Source organism: Lemur catta, chromosome 3 (assembly GCF_020740605.2).
Source record: "Lemur catta isolate mLemCat1 chromosome 3, mLemCat1.pri, whole genome shotgun sequence".
NCBI classification, from domain to species: Eukaryota; Metazoa; Chordata; class Mammalia; order Primates; family Lemuridae; genus Lemur; species Lemur catta.
In genome coordinates, this window is record NC_059130.1 from 125,813,680 (window position 1) to 125,829,860 (window position 16,181).

General features: G+C 57.0%; 1 protein-coding gene across 4 annotated transcripts in view; it reads right to left on the minus strand.

Annotated features, from left to right (window-relative positions):
• The window catches only part of PRKCZ (protein kinase C zeta), an 87,238-nt gene that overhangs the window by 10,236 nt on the left and 60,821 nt on the right, over positions 1 to 16,181 (minus strand). For 3 of the 4 annotated variants that reach the window (XM_045548721.1, XM_045548722.1, XM_045548724.1), the window contains 6 exons: positions 15,125 to 15,210; positions 12,063 to 12,194; positions 10,746 to 10,827; positions 8,549 to 8,601; positions 7,169 to 7,357; positions 3,874 to 3,971 (listed from right to left, as the gene is read on the minus strand). In XM_045548721.1, coding sequence (XP_045404677.1) covers positions 3,874 to 3,971; positions 7,169 to 7,357; positions 8,549 to 8,601; positions 10,746 to 10,827; positions 12,063 to 12,194; positions 15,125 to 15,210 — 640 coding nt within the window. Of the gene's footprint in view, positions 1 to 3,873; positions 3,972 to 7,168; positions 7,358 to 8,548; positions 8,602 to 10,745; positions 10,828 to 12,062; positions 12,195 to 15,124; positions 15,211 to 15,729; positions 15,749 to 16,181 lie in introns of those variants that run through there. The other variant, XM_045548723.1, reaches the window with a different exon arrangement.

The window sequence follows — 16,181 nt, forward strand, 5'->3', positions numbered from 1 at the left end:
CCCCGCTCCCCCCACCCACACGCGCTCCGCACCGAGTAGGGGGAGAACAGTCCAGGGGTCTCCTCAATATGCAAAAAAAGGCCGGCACGGTGACTCACGCCTGTAATCCTAGCACTCTGGGAGGCCAAGGCAGGAGGATCACTCGAGGTCAGGAGTTCGAGACCAGCCTGAGCAAGAGCGAGACCCCGTCTCTACTAAAAATAGAAAAAAATGTGGACAGCTAAAAAATATATATAGAAAAAATTAGCTGGGCATGGTGGCGCATGCCTGTAGTCCCAGCTACCTGGGAGGCTGAGGCAGGAGGATTGCTTGAGCCCAGGAGTTTGAGGTTGCTGTGAGCTATGATGATGCCACAGCACTCTAGCCCAGGGAACAGAGCGAGACTCTGTCTCAAAAAAAAAAAACAAAAAAAAAAAACCGCAAAAAAATACGCCAAAAATTAGTAAAAATTAACAAAAACAACCAAAGAGAAAGGGGCACAAATGCGAGACCCAGGTCCTGACCCGCCGCGCCCGGCCCCCCAGAGGGACGGGCAGGGGCACCCGCGTGCAGGCAGGGCCGTGGCCCGAGCACGCTCACAAAGCTCCCGGAAGGCGCTGGGCCTGGGCTTCCCCCTCGGTGCGGCCGACCTGATCCTGCGACACGGCCACCCCCGCCCGGCGCAGGGGACACGGAGGGCAGGCCCACAGGGCGCTGAGAATCGAGGGCGTAAGGTAACCCGGAGCCTCAGGGCGGCCACCACCCGTCTGTGCACAGTGTTCCTGGAACGCTGACGCGCACGCTTCCTTGCACTCGGTCTACGACTGCTGTGGCGCCAGGACGAGCCGTCACCGCGGAGACCGTATGGCCCACAAAGGAGAAAGGGTTTTCTCTCTGGCCTTTTAAGAACAAGTTTGCTGAGTGCTGGTGTGAGCAGTGACAGCGACAACACCAGCCGTGTCCAGGGCCCTCACTGCAGCCACGCCCGACCGAGCCGTCTGCGCGTTCACTCATCTAAGCCAACAGCGTGAAGTTCCAGCATTTCCCCTATTTTACACATGGGGAAACCGAGGCACAGGGAGGGCGAATAGCCTTTCCAGGGTCACACAGCTACAGGCTAATAAGACCCAACACCGGGCAGCCCGGGTGAGTCCAGAACCCACCCCTGTGAACCCAGCCGGGTCTGTCCCCACATCACAGTGGCGGCCCCGCAGAGGACAGGGCCCCAGAGGGAACTGGGGGGGAGGCAGGAGACAAGGAGTCAGCCCAAGATGGTCCCGGAGCAGAGAGAAGGCAGAGAGAGGGATGGAGAGGAGACACAGAGGCTGAGGCCCCAGGGGACAACCTGAGGACGGAAGCACTGTCACTACACGTGGCCAGAAACCGGACCCCCACCCAGAGAAAGCTGCAGGGACGTGAAGGCACCGAGGACACTCACAGGTAAGAAACGGTGACGAAGCTGACCCGACAGAAAGATCTTTTTTTTTTTTTGAGACAGGGTCTCACTCTGTCACCCCAGCTGGAGTGCAGTGTCGTCATCATAGCTCACTGCGGCCTCCAACTCCTGGGCTCAAGCGATCCTCCTGCCTCGGCCTCCCTAGTAGCTGGGACTACGGGTGTGCACCACCACACCCGGCCAATTTTTCTATTTTCTGTAGAGACAGGGTCTTCATATGTTTCCCAGGCTGGTCTCGAACTCCTGGCCTCAAGCAATCCTCCCCCCTCGGCCTTCAGAGTGCTGGCATTCCAGGTGTGAGCCACCGCACCTGGTCCCAGCAGAAGGCTATGTTGTCAGAAGAAACCTTCCCGTGGGGAGTGGGGGTGGGCTGGCCTGGGATTTCTCCGTGGAGGATAAATGCAGAACACGCACGTGAAACACCTGCAAGCCTCTGAGGGCAAGCGTGGCCCGGGGCGGGTGGGGCAAGCGCAGGGTCCTCCCTGCACACGCCCGAGTCAGGGGACACTGCCTGGCAAGGAAACAGACACCTTAGGAGGAAGCAACACAGCAAAGCGCTATGGAAGGGCCAGGTGAGGAAGTCACCACCTGGGAAACGGAAGGATCGACATTAACAAAACCAGGAGGCAGAGGGAGAGGGGCCACCCTCCCGCCAAGATAATTCCATGCTCTTTAGAATCAGGAAAAATTTAAATGCCCTCGTCCTTCCCCAGCACACATGGTGCCCAGCCCAGGGAAGCCCCTCTGTCCTTCCTGCACGGCTGTCCCCAGTGAGGCCCTCGGGCAGGGCCCCTCCCACACGGTCACAGCCGTGGTCCCTGCTCCCTCTCCACGCAGTCCCGAGACACGGGCCGGTGCACACGCGCACCCTGCGCCCTGCAGTCCTCCGCGGCACTGCACCTGCCGGTGCTGGTGGCCGGTTGTGGGGAGTCACTCTCTGCTCTGTTAGGAAAGCGGTCTCCCTCTCCAGAACCGCAGGCAGGTGTGAAAGTCCGACGTACAGAGAATAACACAGGAAGAATCGAGCCGGATTAAGTGGCATTTACTGTCTATTAACAGCAGCTGCTCGGAGCCAAGAAGAACTTGCTCGAGTGCCTACATCAGCACGAGGCCTGCGACGCGTCCCTGAGCCAACACGGTGTGTGTCCGTGTGCTCTAACGGGCACTGCTGGGTTAGGGGAAGAAAGAAGAATCCTTATTGTCCCCCATGCAGAGACCCCTTTGCGACAGCCAAGCCCTCGCAGACACGTCACTGCTTTATTTACCAGATTTCCCCTGCGGGCTGCCTGGGAGCCACGGCACTGCCCGGAGTCATCCGGTTTCCTGTTGTGCTTGATCCTGCCGGGAAGTCAGGACATGGGACACTCTTCTGGCCCCTAGCACCAGGCCCACGGCAAACCTCAGGGTGACAGTTTCAGCGAGAAAGCAACGAGCCAAGAGAAAGTCCTCATAAAACCCGCAATTACCTCCCGTGGCCAGAGAGGAGCGGTCGTGCCCAGCACACCCACCTCGGAGAGGTTCCTTTGGAACCCGGTTGGGCTGCCAGTGGCCAGATCCCCCCGGGAGTCCCGGTGGCTGTGCTGTCAAACCTCTGCAAAGTTGGGGACGATTCCTCCCTCTACACACGCTGCCGGTTCTGTTTCTCTGGAGAACCCGACCACACAACGCTGAACACCTGCTCCCTTCTGGGTGCCTGGAACCCGGTATGGGTCAGACAGACGGTCCCGACGTGACCGGCCCCCTGCGAAAGCCCTGAGTTGTCACAGTTGCTGCTGCAGGGACGGGGCGAGGACTCCTGGAAGCGTGTACTGGGCTCTTCTGAATTTGCCCTCCGCGCCGTTTCTCTCTGCCAGTTTTGCTTTCTCCTTTAGTTTGCAGTGAACCTTAGCCTTGAGTACAACCATACGCAAGTCCTGGAGTCGCCTTAGTGAATCACTGAACCTGGGGTGGTCTTGAGGACGCGACACAGAACATACTCAAATAACTTTTCCAATAAACAAATCAGGTGAGTCCAAGTCAACTGGCCCAAAGAAATTCTGAACAGAGCACGGATTTAATATTCTAGAACACTAGTTTTCAAGCTTCTTTAAAGCGCATGAGTGAGGCTGTTAGTCCTTATTAATTCATTCCACCAGTCAGTAAGATCCACAGCTCACAAACCTGTCTCCCCGCGCACTCTGGCCGCCACAGCGCCGGCCCAACGCCTGCGTCCAGTGGGTGCTTTCCATAAATGTTTCATAAGAGGAATTAAATAACTTAAGTGCAGATTATTAACTTTACTTAATATGACACCAACCAACGAGAACAACAACGAGACTCTGATGACCCAAAACCCTCATGCTTGCAACCAGGAGAGCCCAAGGACCACGGCCGAACCCGCAGGCCAGACTCAGCTTCCTGCGGTTCAGGAAGCAGAACACCAGGACACCTTTCCTTACCGACTGGTGGTCTGGAAGCAGGAGTGTAAGCCGACCAGGAAGGGGTTGCTGGAAGCCTGCTCAAACACGTGCTTCTCCGTCTGCACCCAGTCAATGTCCTGAAATAGAAAACAGGGCGTGTTAATGAGGCTCTGACACTTCACAGGCATCCTGGGGAAGGCGGGGGCAACGGGGGAAGGCCTCTCTTCTCTGCTTTCCGGAAGACAATGCAGAGGGAAGATGCGCTAGGAGATGCATCACCACCACTGTCACCGTCCACCCCACCTCTGTCACCATCATCACCACCATCGTTGACATTGATCATCCCTCCACCCCCACCCCCCTCCCCCACCCCCCTCCCCCACCATCACCATCACCATCATCACCACCATCAATCATCCCTCCACCCCACCTCGACCTCCCCCACCCCCACCATCATCACCATCAATCATCCCTCCACCCCCACCTCCACCATCATCACCATCATCATTGACATTGATCATCCCTCCACCCCCCTCCCCCTCCCCCACCACCACCACTATCATTGCCATCATTTAGCACCATCACCAAAGCCACCAGCTCTGCAGTACGGTGGCCTCTGGCTCTGGGTTGTCCACACACTGCCTCACGTGTCCCCCATGACAGCTCTGGGAGGCGGATATTATTATCTCCACTTAAGACACGAGCAAACTGAGGGTGGAGAGTTAAACCGGTTCTCCCAGGTCCCACAGCTACTGGCGATAAGCGGGGGGCCAGGCCCACACCCCCCTCCAGAGCCGTGGCCCCCACCACAGGGCCGCCTGCCCCATTCCTGGAGCCCAGCAAAATGCTGTGAGATCAGAGTCAACCTCAGGGTCACCAGGGCTGCGCGGTGCCAGTCAGCCCCGTCCCAGCACACGGAGCTGGATGAAGCTCCCAAGCCTTCCCCGCCACCCCTTGTCTTAGGGATTAGGAAGATGGGAAGGAAAGGGACGGTCCCAAATAGTGCTGCCATCCCTGGAGGGGTTTTGGAAACACATTAGCAAACTTCTAGCGAGCGTCTGTCTAGTGAGCCCCAGAGGGTCCACAGGTCCTCCTCGAGGCTCAGTCCTCGGTGTCATTCCCAGGAGAGACAGGGGAATGGCCTCCAAAGCCATTTCTCTAGGCCCCGAGCCACACCGCTTAGCCAATGGCCACTCAGCACGTAGACTTTGGGCATCTCACACCTCCAAACGGGCCGCAAACCGAGCTGTTCACTGGCCCCCGTCTGTCCCCAGCTCCGACGGCTTGGCTGTGACCCCCCCCATCCCTCACTTCCTACATGAGGTCAGGCCACCAGCACCCCCCTGGATCCCCACCCACAGCAGCACCCCCCCACCCAGCTGTATCTGTGCAGGACGTCAGCGTCTGATTCTTATTATATCGACAGCGGGTCACCCAAACAGGAGGGGAACCCCTGAGGGGGACCTGCCACATCCAAGGCATACATGGCACCGCACCGTGCAGTGCCACTGCGCAGAGTCAGAGGACGAAGGTGCTGTCGGAGACTCCTGAGGGAACACGAGGCAGTTCTGGCCTTGAGAGCACAGTGTCTTTGTTGGGAGAAAGAGTTTACTAGAAACTATCGAGCTTTTGAGGTCCCGGACCTGGATAAGGAGTGGGTGACAGTCGCAGCACGGAGTGGCGGGAGGCCTGCCCTCATCACTAAGTTACTGCCTATGGGATGTGGCTCTGAAGTGGCCTGCAGAGCCTTGACAGCTGCCGGTGGCTTTTGCCATCCTCGGGCCCTGCTCCGCGTGGACCGAGTGGCCCGGACGCGCCAGGCCCTGCTTCCTGCCCTCGCTGCCCTCCCCCCCTCCCTGCGGCCCTGGGCACGCTCCACACGGCCTGGCCAAAGGGTGGAAACAGTGCAGACTTCACTCAGTGGGTGAACTGATGAGCAAACCGTGGTCCATCCCCACAGGGAATGTCGCTCAGCCTGACACAGGCTACACCGTGGACGGACCTTGACAACACTGTGCGGAGTGAGAGAAGCCGGACACGGAAAGCCACATAGGGTGTGGCTTCCTCTTACGCGACACGTCCAGACAGGTAACTGCACAGAGACAGCGCAGACTGCTGGTTTCCAGGGGCCGAAGTGGAGGGACCTGGAGCGGCAGCTTAACGGGCAAGGGGTCTCCTGCTGGGCGATGGAATGTCCTGGAACCAGCCAGAGGGGACGGCTGCACAACACTGTATCCCAATGCACTAAATGCCACCAAATTATTCACTTTAACATGATTAAAACGAAAAATTTTATGTGGATTTTGTACCAGTATGTACAATTAAAAGAAAATAAGACACAAAGTCAGAATTAAGATCCCAACAAATAAACCACTGGTGCTGTCACCAGGACATTGTCCTCAGAAGCCACCATGTGGGAAGGTTTGCTGCCCGAGGCTGTGACAGCCCAGTGCTTCCCGCACAGTGGGGTCCTCTCACGGCACAGCACGGGACAGCGGCTCTGGGCACCTCCCTGTTCCACCCTGTTACCTGCCCCGTCCGGCTCAACTCAAGGGATTTCACAGCAAGCGTGGATGACATCATCAAACTCAACTACGGTCACGGGCTGCAAAGCAACCTTTCAGTTGAAGACAGACTGCATATGTGACAGTGGTCCTATGAGACTGTAACACTGTATTTGTTTGTTCTTTTGAGACAGGGTCTCACTCTGTCACCTGGGCTAGAGTGCTGTGGTGTCATCGTAGCTCACAGCAACCTCAAACACCTGGGCTCAAGTGATCCTCCTGCCTTGGCCTCCCAAGTAGCTGGGACTAAGGTATGTGTCACCACACCTGGCTGAGTTTTCTGGGGTCTCGTTTTGCTCAGGCTGACCTCAAACGATCCTCCCGCCTCGGCCTCCCAGAGTGCTGGGATTACAGGCATGAGCCACCACGCCCAGCCTATAATACTACATTTCTTACTGTACCTATTCTACGTTCAGAAGTTTAGATATACAAGCATTTACTGCTGTGTTACGACTGCCTGTAGCACAGGTTTCCATCCCAGGAGCGGTGGGCGGGACCACGCAGCCTGGGTGTGGGCTGGACACACGATCTGGGGGTATCTCAGCGCCTAACGACGTATCTCCCGGAACATACCGCTGCCGTTAGTGCATGACCCTACTCTGACTTTGCAACTCACGAACCCCACAAACATAAGACCGGGACTCCCACTGCGTAGATTTGATCCCCTAAAACCCAAAGCTGGTGAAACAGCCTTTGAACGCCCTCCCCGCGCCCAGGCAAGCCCAGTGCGGCCGGGGACCCGCCGTGGCCCTGCGGGGAGCAGCGCTCACCTCGTCGTCGTGGACCAGCTCCTTCTTCACCACCTTCATGGCGTAGATCTGGTCGTTCTTCTTCAGCCGCACCAACAGGACCTTGGCGTAGCTCCCGCGCCCGATGACTCTGATGAGGTCGAAGTCCTGCAGCCCGAGCCCCTGAGAGATCTTGATCCCGTCCATGCCGTCGATGACCGGCTTAAGGTCCTGGGAGGGAGAAGGCGACCAGGTGGGCGGGAAGCGGGAGACTCGTGCGAGGGTCGGTCACACCTCGCTCGTGCCAGTGTGACACAGGCCAGCCCCTCGGGGCTCAGAGCTCCACGAGCCGTGGTGTCCCGACTCGATTCTACATCCTGAAGATCCTCCCTCAACTCATGTCTAATCAGGGTATGAAAACTGAGCACCGAAGGCTGTTCGTTCCCACAGACCACGGCTCGGGTCACGAGCTGCAGGTGGCCCCTCCAGCAACATGGGACACCCAGGACCCCAGCCCTACTGGGTTGGGCTGGAGAGGTGGCTGAAGGGTCACTCGGCCCAGGGCCATCCGAGCTGGGACCAGGAGTGACCTGGGCACGGCTGCACCGTCAGGGCTCTCCCCTGGGGTCACAAAGCAGGACTAGCTCTGTCTGCCCAGATCTGCCAACCCGCCACGCGAGCGGCATGGAAGTGCGTCACAAAAGAGGACGGCAGCCAGTTCCGGACGGAGCCTGCCACCGCGGAGCATCTCCGGCAAGGACGTCTGTGGTGGAGGAAGGAGTGTCGGTCTAGGGACAGAAGGAGTTTTGCTTTGTGAGGCTTCTGCCTCCTTCCAGACGCAGAGCGGCCAGGCAGAAGGAGCAAGTCCCGGGGGTGGCACTGGTTGGTCACTGGGGAGGCCACGGCCTCCTGAGGCAGAGCGGTTCCTGAGGTTTTGTGACAGAAGTTGGCAACACCGGTGTGCTCTGTTCTTGTTCGGGATTTAGCACCCAGAGCTGGCCGCAGACACGAGGCCAAACTGAACTCGAGTCGGGGAATGACACAAAGAGGCAGAGGGTTTTCCAGGCCAGGAAGACCCAAGAAGGCAAAGAAAGTAAGACTTTGTGCAGACACCATTTGACAGAAATTGCAGCTCAAAAGCCAGCCCGGGACCGCTCTGCGGTGGGTGGAGAGGACACTGGGAGCCCCCACAGCCTCACCCGGCGTGCGGACCCCAAACCACCTACAGGGATTCATTGAGGGGTGCCCAAAGCAAGGCCCAGGAATAAGGACCACCTCCTGGATGCCCATAAGACCCAGCTCTCGCTGACGGTCAGCGCCAGGTCCACAGCACGTCCAGTGCACAGCTCTGTTTCCACGACTGCCCAGAAATGAGCTAATGAACTTTCGAAAGGGACACTGGACAGTTTTGCACACACTCACCTCAGAATCGTCTTTAATGTTGTCATGTTTCCGGGTTGAAGAAATAAAAGCAACTAGTGGAGAGAGGGGGTAAGAAAAGGACATTACAGGTGTTGTCAGGAACGTGGCCCGAGAACACTGTGACCTTGTGGGCTCTCGTTCCTCTGCAGGGAAGCCGTGGCCTAGGCCAAGGCAGCTGGGCTCAGGGCGAGTCCACAGAGCAGCCACAACTGAGTCTAGTTGAGTTTTAGGAAAATGCAGCTTCCTGGGCTCCACCTAGACCTGAACATGGGAGTAGAGCCTGGGGAGCTGCATTCACGACACACTTTCCCAGTGATTCCTCCAGAAATAATTAGTCACAAGATTTTGGTGTCCAGCCTTCCAGTCTTTGGTCCTAAGAGTGTGCAGATGAATGGGTGGGTGGGTGCATGAGTACATGTGTGGGTGGATGGATGGATGGATGGATGGTGGATAGATGGATGAGTGGATAGACGGATGGGTGGATAATGGATGGATGATAGATGTATAGATGAATGGATGGATGGATGGATGGATAATAGACAAATGGATGGATGATGGCTGGCTGGCTGGATGAGAGTATGATGGATTGGATGGATGATGGATGGATAGATGATGGATAGATGGAAGTATGGGTGATGGATGGATGGATGGATGAGTGAATGATGGATGAATGGATAATGGATGGATGGATTTATGGGTGGATGATGGCTGGACAGATGCAGGATGATGAATGGATGGATGATGGATGGATGATGGTGGATGGATGAATGATGGATAGATGGAAGGATGGGTGGATGATGGATAAATGGATGATGGATGGATGGATAATGAATGATGGATGGATGGTGGAGGGATGATGGATGGATGATAGATGGAAGGATGGATGATGGATGAATGGATTTATGGGTAGATTATGGCTGGCTGGCTGGACGGATGGAAGATGATGGATGGATGATGGATGGATGAGTGGATGGATGGATTTATGAGTGAATAGATGGATGGATGGAAGATACTAGATGGATGGATGATAGGTGAATGGATAGATGGATGGATGATAGATGGATTTGTGGATGGATGGAAGTACGAATGATGGAAGGATGGATTTATGGGTGGATGATGGCTGGCTGGATGGACAGATGGAGGACAAAGGATGGATGGATGGTGGAGGGATGATGGATGGATGAATGGGTGGATGATAGATGAATGGATGATGGAGGGATGGAAGGATGATAAATGGATGATGAATGGATGGATGGACAGATGGATGGATAATGGATGATGGATGGATGGTGGAGGGATGATGGAGGCATGATAGATGGATGACGGATAGATGGATTTATGAGTAGATTATGGCTGGCTGGAAGGATGGAAGATGCTGGATGGATGGATGATAGATGGATAGATGGATGGATGATGGATGGATTTGTGGATGGATGGAAGTACAGATGATGGATGGATGGATTTATGGGTGGATGATGGCTGGCTGGATGGACAGATGGAAGATGATGGATGGATGGATGGATGGATGGTGGATGAATGGATTTATGGGTGGATAGATGGATGGCTGGATGAATGGGTGGGAGGGCAGTTGTTTGTTAGGAATCTCTTTTATGTGAAGCACTGTATATACTAAGTGCTTTTTGTTCTGTGGTCTCATTTCATTCTGCAAGGGCCGCCGAGGGGACAGAACTCACATTTATCAAATGACAGTGAGAGCCTCCACACACCCATGTAACAGTCCACAGATACATGAAAGCTTAGAGCTGGGCCACCCGTCCAGCTGGTGTTTGAAACCTCTCTCTCTGAATGCTTCTTAGCATCAAAAAAAAGTCCCTTTCCCCAAATAAAACCTCACAACACCAAGAACTATGCAACTGCCATGCCACATGCGGCAGCCACCCAGCACCCTTCCGTGGACCGGGTCAGCTCTCTGCAGCAGTTTGTGGGAGGTGCCCTGCTCTGGGGGCTGCTGCACTAAGTGCCTTCTAGAGCTCCCGGAGCCAGAACAGAGGGAGAGACTCCACACCCCTGGGCTCCCAAGATAGCATTTCATGGAGATGTCACTGCCTAGCAGCCACCAGGGAAGGCCACTGCCACGCCCAGCCCTGCAAGATGGCAGCCACTGTCACTGAAATTGGACGCAAGCAGGGTGAGGAGCAGCCCAGGCTCCCCCCGGCGGGGAGAAAGCAGTGCCTACTTCCATCTGTCTCCTCAGAAGGAAGGTCCACGTCGTCGTTCTTGTCATCTACTGGAGGTTCTTGGGAAGGCATGACAGAATCCTGTGTTACAAACCGACAGAGCTGTGTTACACTGTAGCTTCTGTAGCACTGACACTTTGTAACTTTTCAGATTTATATACTGTAATGTACATATTTTAATACATTGTATAAAAATATATTGCTATGTTACTGCACTAGATACATAAGAACATGAAAATTACCCAGGGTTCTACAGTAGAGGTGACCACTCAGTATCCTGGGCCTTGACCTTCCCACCAGGTGCTTTGTGAAAGGGGAAATCTGACATAATGCTCGGTAATCTCCCCTCCCAACATGGCCCCGGGTGCGTCTGATCAGTAACCAAGCATCTGTGTGTCACCCTAAGGCCCTCAGGGTTCCACATGGCTGACGTGTCATAATCGAGGCAGTGCCTACTGGTGGCCAGTTGGGGGCAAGTGCCGGCCTCCCCAGCCTCTGACTGACCCCACCTCTGGGCTGGTCCCACTTTCTTAGGCTAAAGTGGACTATGGGACCAAAGGGTATTTCAAGCCTTCACCGTTTTGGGCAGACACGGCTGGTCTGTGCGGGCGCCCGTGTCCCTGTGCTCGGCAACGTCAGGGTGACACTGGATTCAGGCCCTGCTCTTGTCCCATAAGAGAGGGTAGGGCACGTCACTCCCAGGGGTGTCTTCCCTGCCCCCAATATGGCAAGACGCAGATGAGCCAACCGTCCGGGACACGCACCCTCGTGCGCTGTGGCCGGGGAAGGGGTGAGGCCTGGGGGTGGCCCTGTGGTTCCGGGAGACACAAGTGGGTCGGATGGAAACACCAGTGGCAGCCTAGAAGCTCAGTGAGGACAAGCTGGTCAACAATGCCCCCAAGGGCCTGGTCTCCACCAGTGTGACCGTGCGGGGACGGCGGAGGGGGCATTGCTCACGGGCTGGTCACCAGATGCGTGATGCAGCTGCTCCTCCGAGAGCTACAGCGACAGGCCTGACTTCTGCCTCTGCAGCCCCCTGAGAGCTGATTCACGACTGGGTACGAATGTGCCTCCCTTTCCCCCCTGCCCCCACCTAGCCGGGGGCACCGTGGGCTCACAGGGCATCAGGAAGAGGGTCCTACCTAGACCGCTGCCCTGGGCCACCGTCCTGCAGCCCTCGGGCACCTCCTCCTGTCGGCTTGGTGGCAGGGACAGTCTCACAATGCCTCTCAACAGAGAAGCACCCAGCGTCACCAAGGTCAGCTGGGACAAGGGGCTAGCCCCACCCAGGCCCCATCCTCGCCGGCCCGACTCACCATATGCCTCCTGCAGGTCGTCGGGACGAGGACGTGGCAGCGCTTATGGACCAGCAGTCTGCAGCTGACGCACCTGTAGCCCTGCCGCGCGAGGCCCCATATCCTTTCGCTGCACTGGCCGCAGTACGCTCTCTGGGGACAGGGACAGCAGCGTCAGGCCGGGGCCTTCCCCCCCCAGACACATGGCTCGTGTGCCCCGGGGCCCAGCACACAGTGGGTCCCAGTAAATGCTTGTCGCACACAAACACACACACACACACACTCTATTGCTTTTAACTTCAGTAACAGGAAAAAAAATTTATTCCAAGTCTTCCACACAAGTTCCTAAATCAACCCTCCCGCAAGGGAAAGGAACGAGGGCCGTGGCTCGGTCGGGGGTGGCGGTAACGCGGCGCAGGGCGAGAGGGCTGAGCGCGGGGGGCTGGAGGGGGCCCCGCCAGAGCCCTCAACTCAGGGCCACCCCAGCATAACACCGACACCGGAATCTTCGCCCGAGCAAGGTAGCTGCCGAGCGCGGGAATTCTGAATTCAAAGGAGTTTCGATGACGCAGCCTTGCTTTTATTCTTCTGTGCCTACAGCCCTGAAGAGCACCAGTTGCCACTTACGAAACCATTTTGTAAAAGTCATGTTTGGATGTAACGTGTGCTAAATGTCTTCATCTGCAGCGCTTGGGGCATGTTCAGGGGCAAATTCACAGCCAACAGGTCGTCTTTGCAAATTAACAAAGATTCCTGGTCTCAGGGGCCGCCCTGACAAAAAAGAGAGGTCGGGCCGGGACAACTGCTGACTGACGGCAGGGTGAGTTTGCCGGGCGTCGGCGCCTTGCAGAGACCTCGTGTGTGTGGCATAGGCCAGGCCTTCGCCAAAGGCTCTTTATTTAAAATCTGTGTTTGAATTATCAACATTTCAGGAAATGTGTCATTAAAAAATAAAACAAAACCTAAAACCCAAGTTCTTATTCTCAGAATTCACAGGAATTAATAGATTAACAAAGTAGAACATTTTCAGTCTCAAATGCTGCAGTTTGTTCCTTGCTCATATTTTCAATCACCCATTTTAATTTTCTAAACACATTAAGCACTTAAGTTTCCATTCCGCTGGTCCAAGCCTTCTGGGTTTTTGCCGCTCGGGACGCCCTGCTTCCCACTACGCTCTGTGGTTTGACTGTGAACTCAGACGCCTGATCCCGCATCCGCAGGGAACTTAAGGCTGGGTTCAAGAGTAGCTGCGTTTACTTCTGCCGACACCTGGGGGCGCTGCTTGGACTCCAAAGCATGGGGGACCCTCGATGGGCACTGAGGCTCCTGGGTGGCACCTCCCTGCCCCAGCCTCACTCCCCACAGACTGTCCTTTCCCAGGGACCCGGGAGGTCTCTCTGCGTCCCGTCCACTCGCGACAGGGGCCGCAGTTCTTGGACGGTCCACGCAGTTGTCCCTGTAGCATGAGTGTCCCACGTGCCACCAGCAAGGGGCCAGGCGGGGCGTATACACCGCTGTGGTCTGTGCCACTGAGCGGCAGGTGGCTTGTTCACAGCACAGGAGGGACAGTGGTTCTGATGTCCCCACTTATAAACACAGTGCTGAGCAAACCTTCGAATGACAGGTTCTTTCTTTTGGAGACGTAGGACAGGGATGTCTCAGAGCCACTGCTGCTATTTCCTAAGCGGTTTCCAGAAAGTAGGGCCCATGTCTGCCCCTGCCGCCCGCATTAGCTACTCCATCACCCCACCCACAGCCACACCAAGGCAGGGAAAATGTCTTGCATTCCCTTGACCACCTGAAGGACAAGTTGTCGCTGTTTACAAACGACCACGGTCTGACTTTCACATTCGCAGCAGCTCTACTTCAGGGCCTGGCATTCGCCAAACACCAATTTGCGGGGGCTCTTCGATACCAAACCTAAGTTCTGATCTTCTAGGTCTTCTTTGCCACAAACATGTTTCTGGGATGTTTTTGTATTTGATTGGTTTGGAAGCCGCAGAAATAGGACACATCCTGTGATGGAGACTTCACTGCCCAGTTTTCCTGCAGAGACCAGCGTGGCCTCTGGCTGCTACGACTGTTTTTAACCTCAGCCCACCTGCCATCTACCTGCCATCTACATGGACGAGGGCAAGGAGCCTGCACCCCACCCCGGCCCTCCTCCACTGGATAATTAGCCAATGGCCTCTGGTTGGTTCCCGGTGACCCTCACTTCCTCCTACCCGGGGGATGCTCGGCCCAGGGCTTCAGGGCAGGCTCTGACAGGCCAGTCCTGCCCCACCCACCATGTCCCCAACCCATGCCAGGGCGCCCTGGGGACCACAGTGCCAGCCTCTACCGGGGAGACCCCTCCTCATGTCCTCAAGTCTGGTTCCCGCCCTGTGATTCACGCAGCTGGGCTATTTTGTGTGCAAAATCCCGGGAAGCAGTGTTTGTCCTGGCAGGAAAGTGAGGGGCTTGCCGGGCAGTGGCACCCGGGGGCCGTCGGGAGTTCCAGATAGAGTCCCACGGTGGGGACAGCCCCGGTCTGCTTCCACGCAGCCCAAGTCACTCCCCGAGCAGGACAGACTCCAGGGCCACCGAGGCAGCCCCGGGGACCTCCCCTCAATCACAAAACCATCTGAATCACCGAATTTCGGAGAACATAAAGCACCATGGGGAGAAACCCGGGGAGCTCAGCGCCCTGGCAAGGGCCGTGAGCGGCCGTCGGAAGGACTGAGGCCGGGGCAGGGCTGGGGGCCTGGAGCTCACGGGGCTCATGGAGAGCCGGGCAGCCCACAGCAAATGCCACGTGTGCTGTGTGACCTGCGGGAGCCACAGTCCCACTCTGGATGTGACAAAGGTCACATCGCCAGGCAGGCTGAGGGACACCCAGGACACACAGGGGGCACCAGCCCCACCGGGAAGGTCTGAGGGGACTTTGTGGCTCCGCACAGGCTGCTCCGCGACTCCTACCCACCCCGCGAGCCCTACCCGCCCTGCGCCCCCTACCCGCCCCGCGAGCCTGGCTTGCAGCAGCGCCTCCCCCCCCAGCTCTGGAGCAGCACAGGGGCCCCGAGGGGCGTCCGGGGTCCACTCACCCTGTTAAAGCGCTTGGCTTGGAAGAGATGGCCGTTGGCGCGGTAGAGCTTCCTCCATCGCCTGGCTCCACGGCGGTAGATGGATTCTAGAAAGGGGGTGAGAAAGGCGTAAAGGAACAGCATGGCAGCCGTGAGCCCAGCTCCCCGGGGGCAGCAGGGACGGCCACGCCCATCCAGGTCGCCAGGGCCGAGGCCACCGGGTCCAGCACTGAGAGGACAGTGTCCCCGGGCTGCCCCCTCTCTGCCCCTCACAGGATTCTCGTGTTGTCACGGCCGTGGCCGCTGCAGACGGCCGCCGGGAAGGAGGGCGAGCCGGGCATCTGCGCAGGGCGGCGGCCCCACGGCGAGGGCAGCGCTTGTGGGCGGCCAGGCTGCGAAGTCGCCCGGCCGAGGCTCCAAGCCCCGTCTGTCCTGCGCTTGTTTTCCTTCCACCACCCTGCCCCCGGGCAGCTGCAAGAAAACCCGGCCTTTTTTTCCATCCAGGGACACGGTTCAAATGGGCCATGACGTTTGCACGTCCCCGTCCGAGGAGGGAGAGTGGCCGCCACGCCGGAGCCCACAGTAGGGGCTGAACTGACATCACGGGCGCCTGCGCTTCCTCCAACCTGGTAACTCTCGGGGCAGCAGCGGAGCCAAACCACCCGGCGCTGAGTTTGCGTCACAAGGTACCGGAACGTCCCGTTCGTAACGCGTTCGGTAACTCAAACTCGAGAGAGGACACCAGAGCTCAGTCTGTGGCCGGAACGCTGGGTCTTGCCCTGCCGGAGACGCTTCTGACTTCGCCTCTGCAAGAGGCTGCGCCGCGAACGTGTGTGAGAAGGAAACCTCCAGACACTCGGCGCACAAGGGGACGCTTTGTGCGCTCACGAAACTCCGTCGTAAAAGCCACTTTCATGGGCCCAGTGAAAGTGCCACAAATATACTAAAGCGGAAACTGTAATGGAATGTTTTTAAAATAAGCAAATTACCAGCTCTGGCTGGAACCTGCCGAAATCAGGTCACAGCGATTGCAAAACCTGCTTCTCTCCCTTCACACGGGAGCCTCGGTGCGAAACCA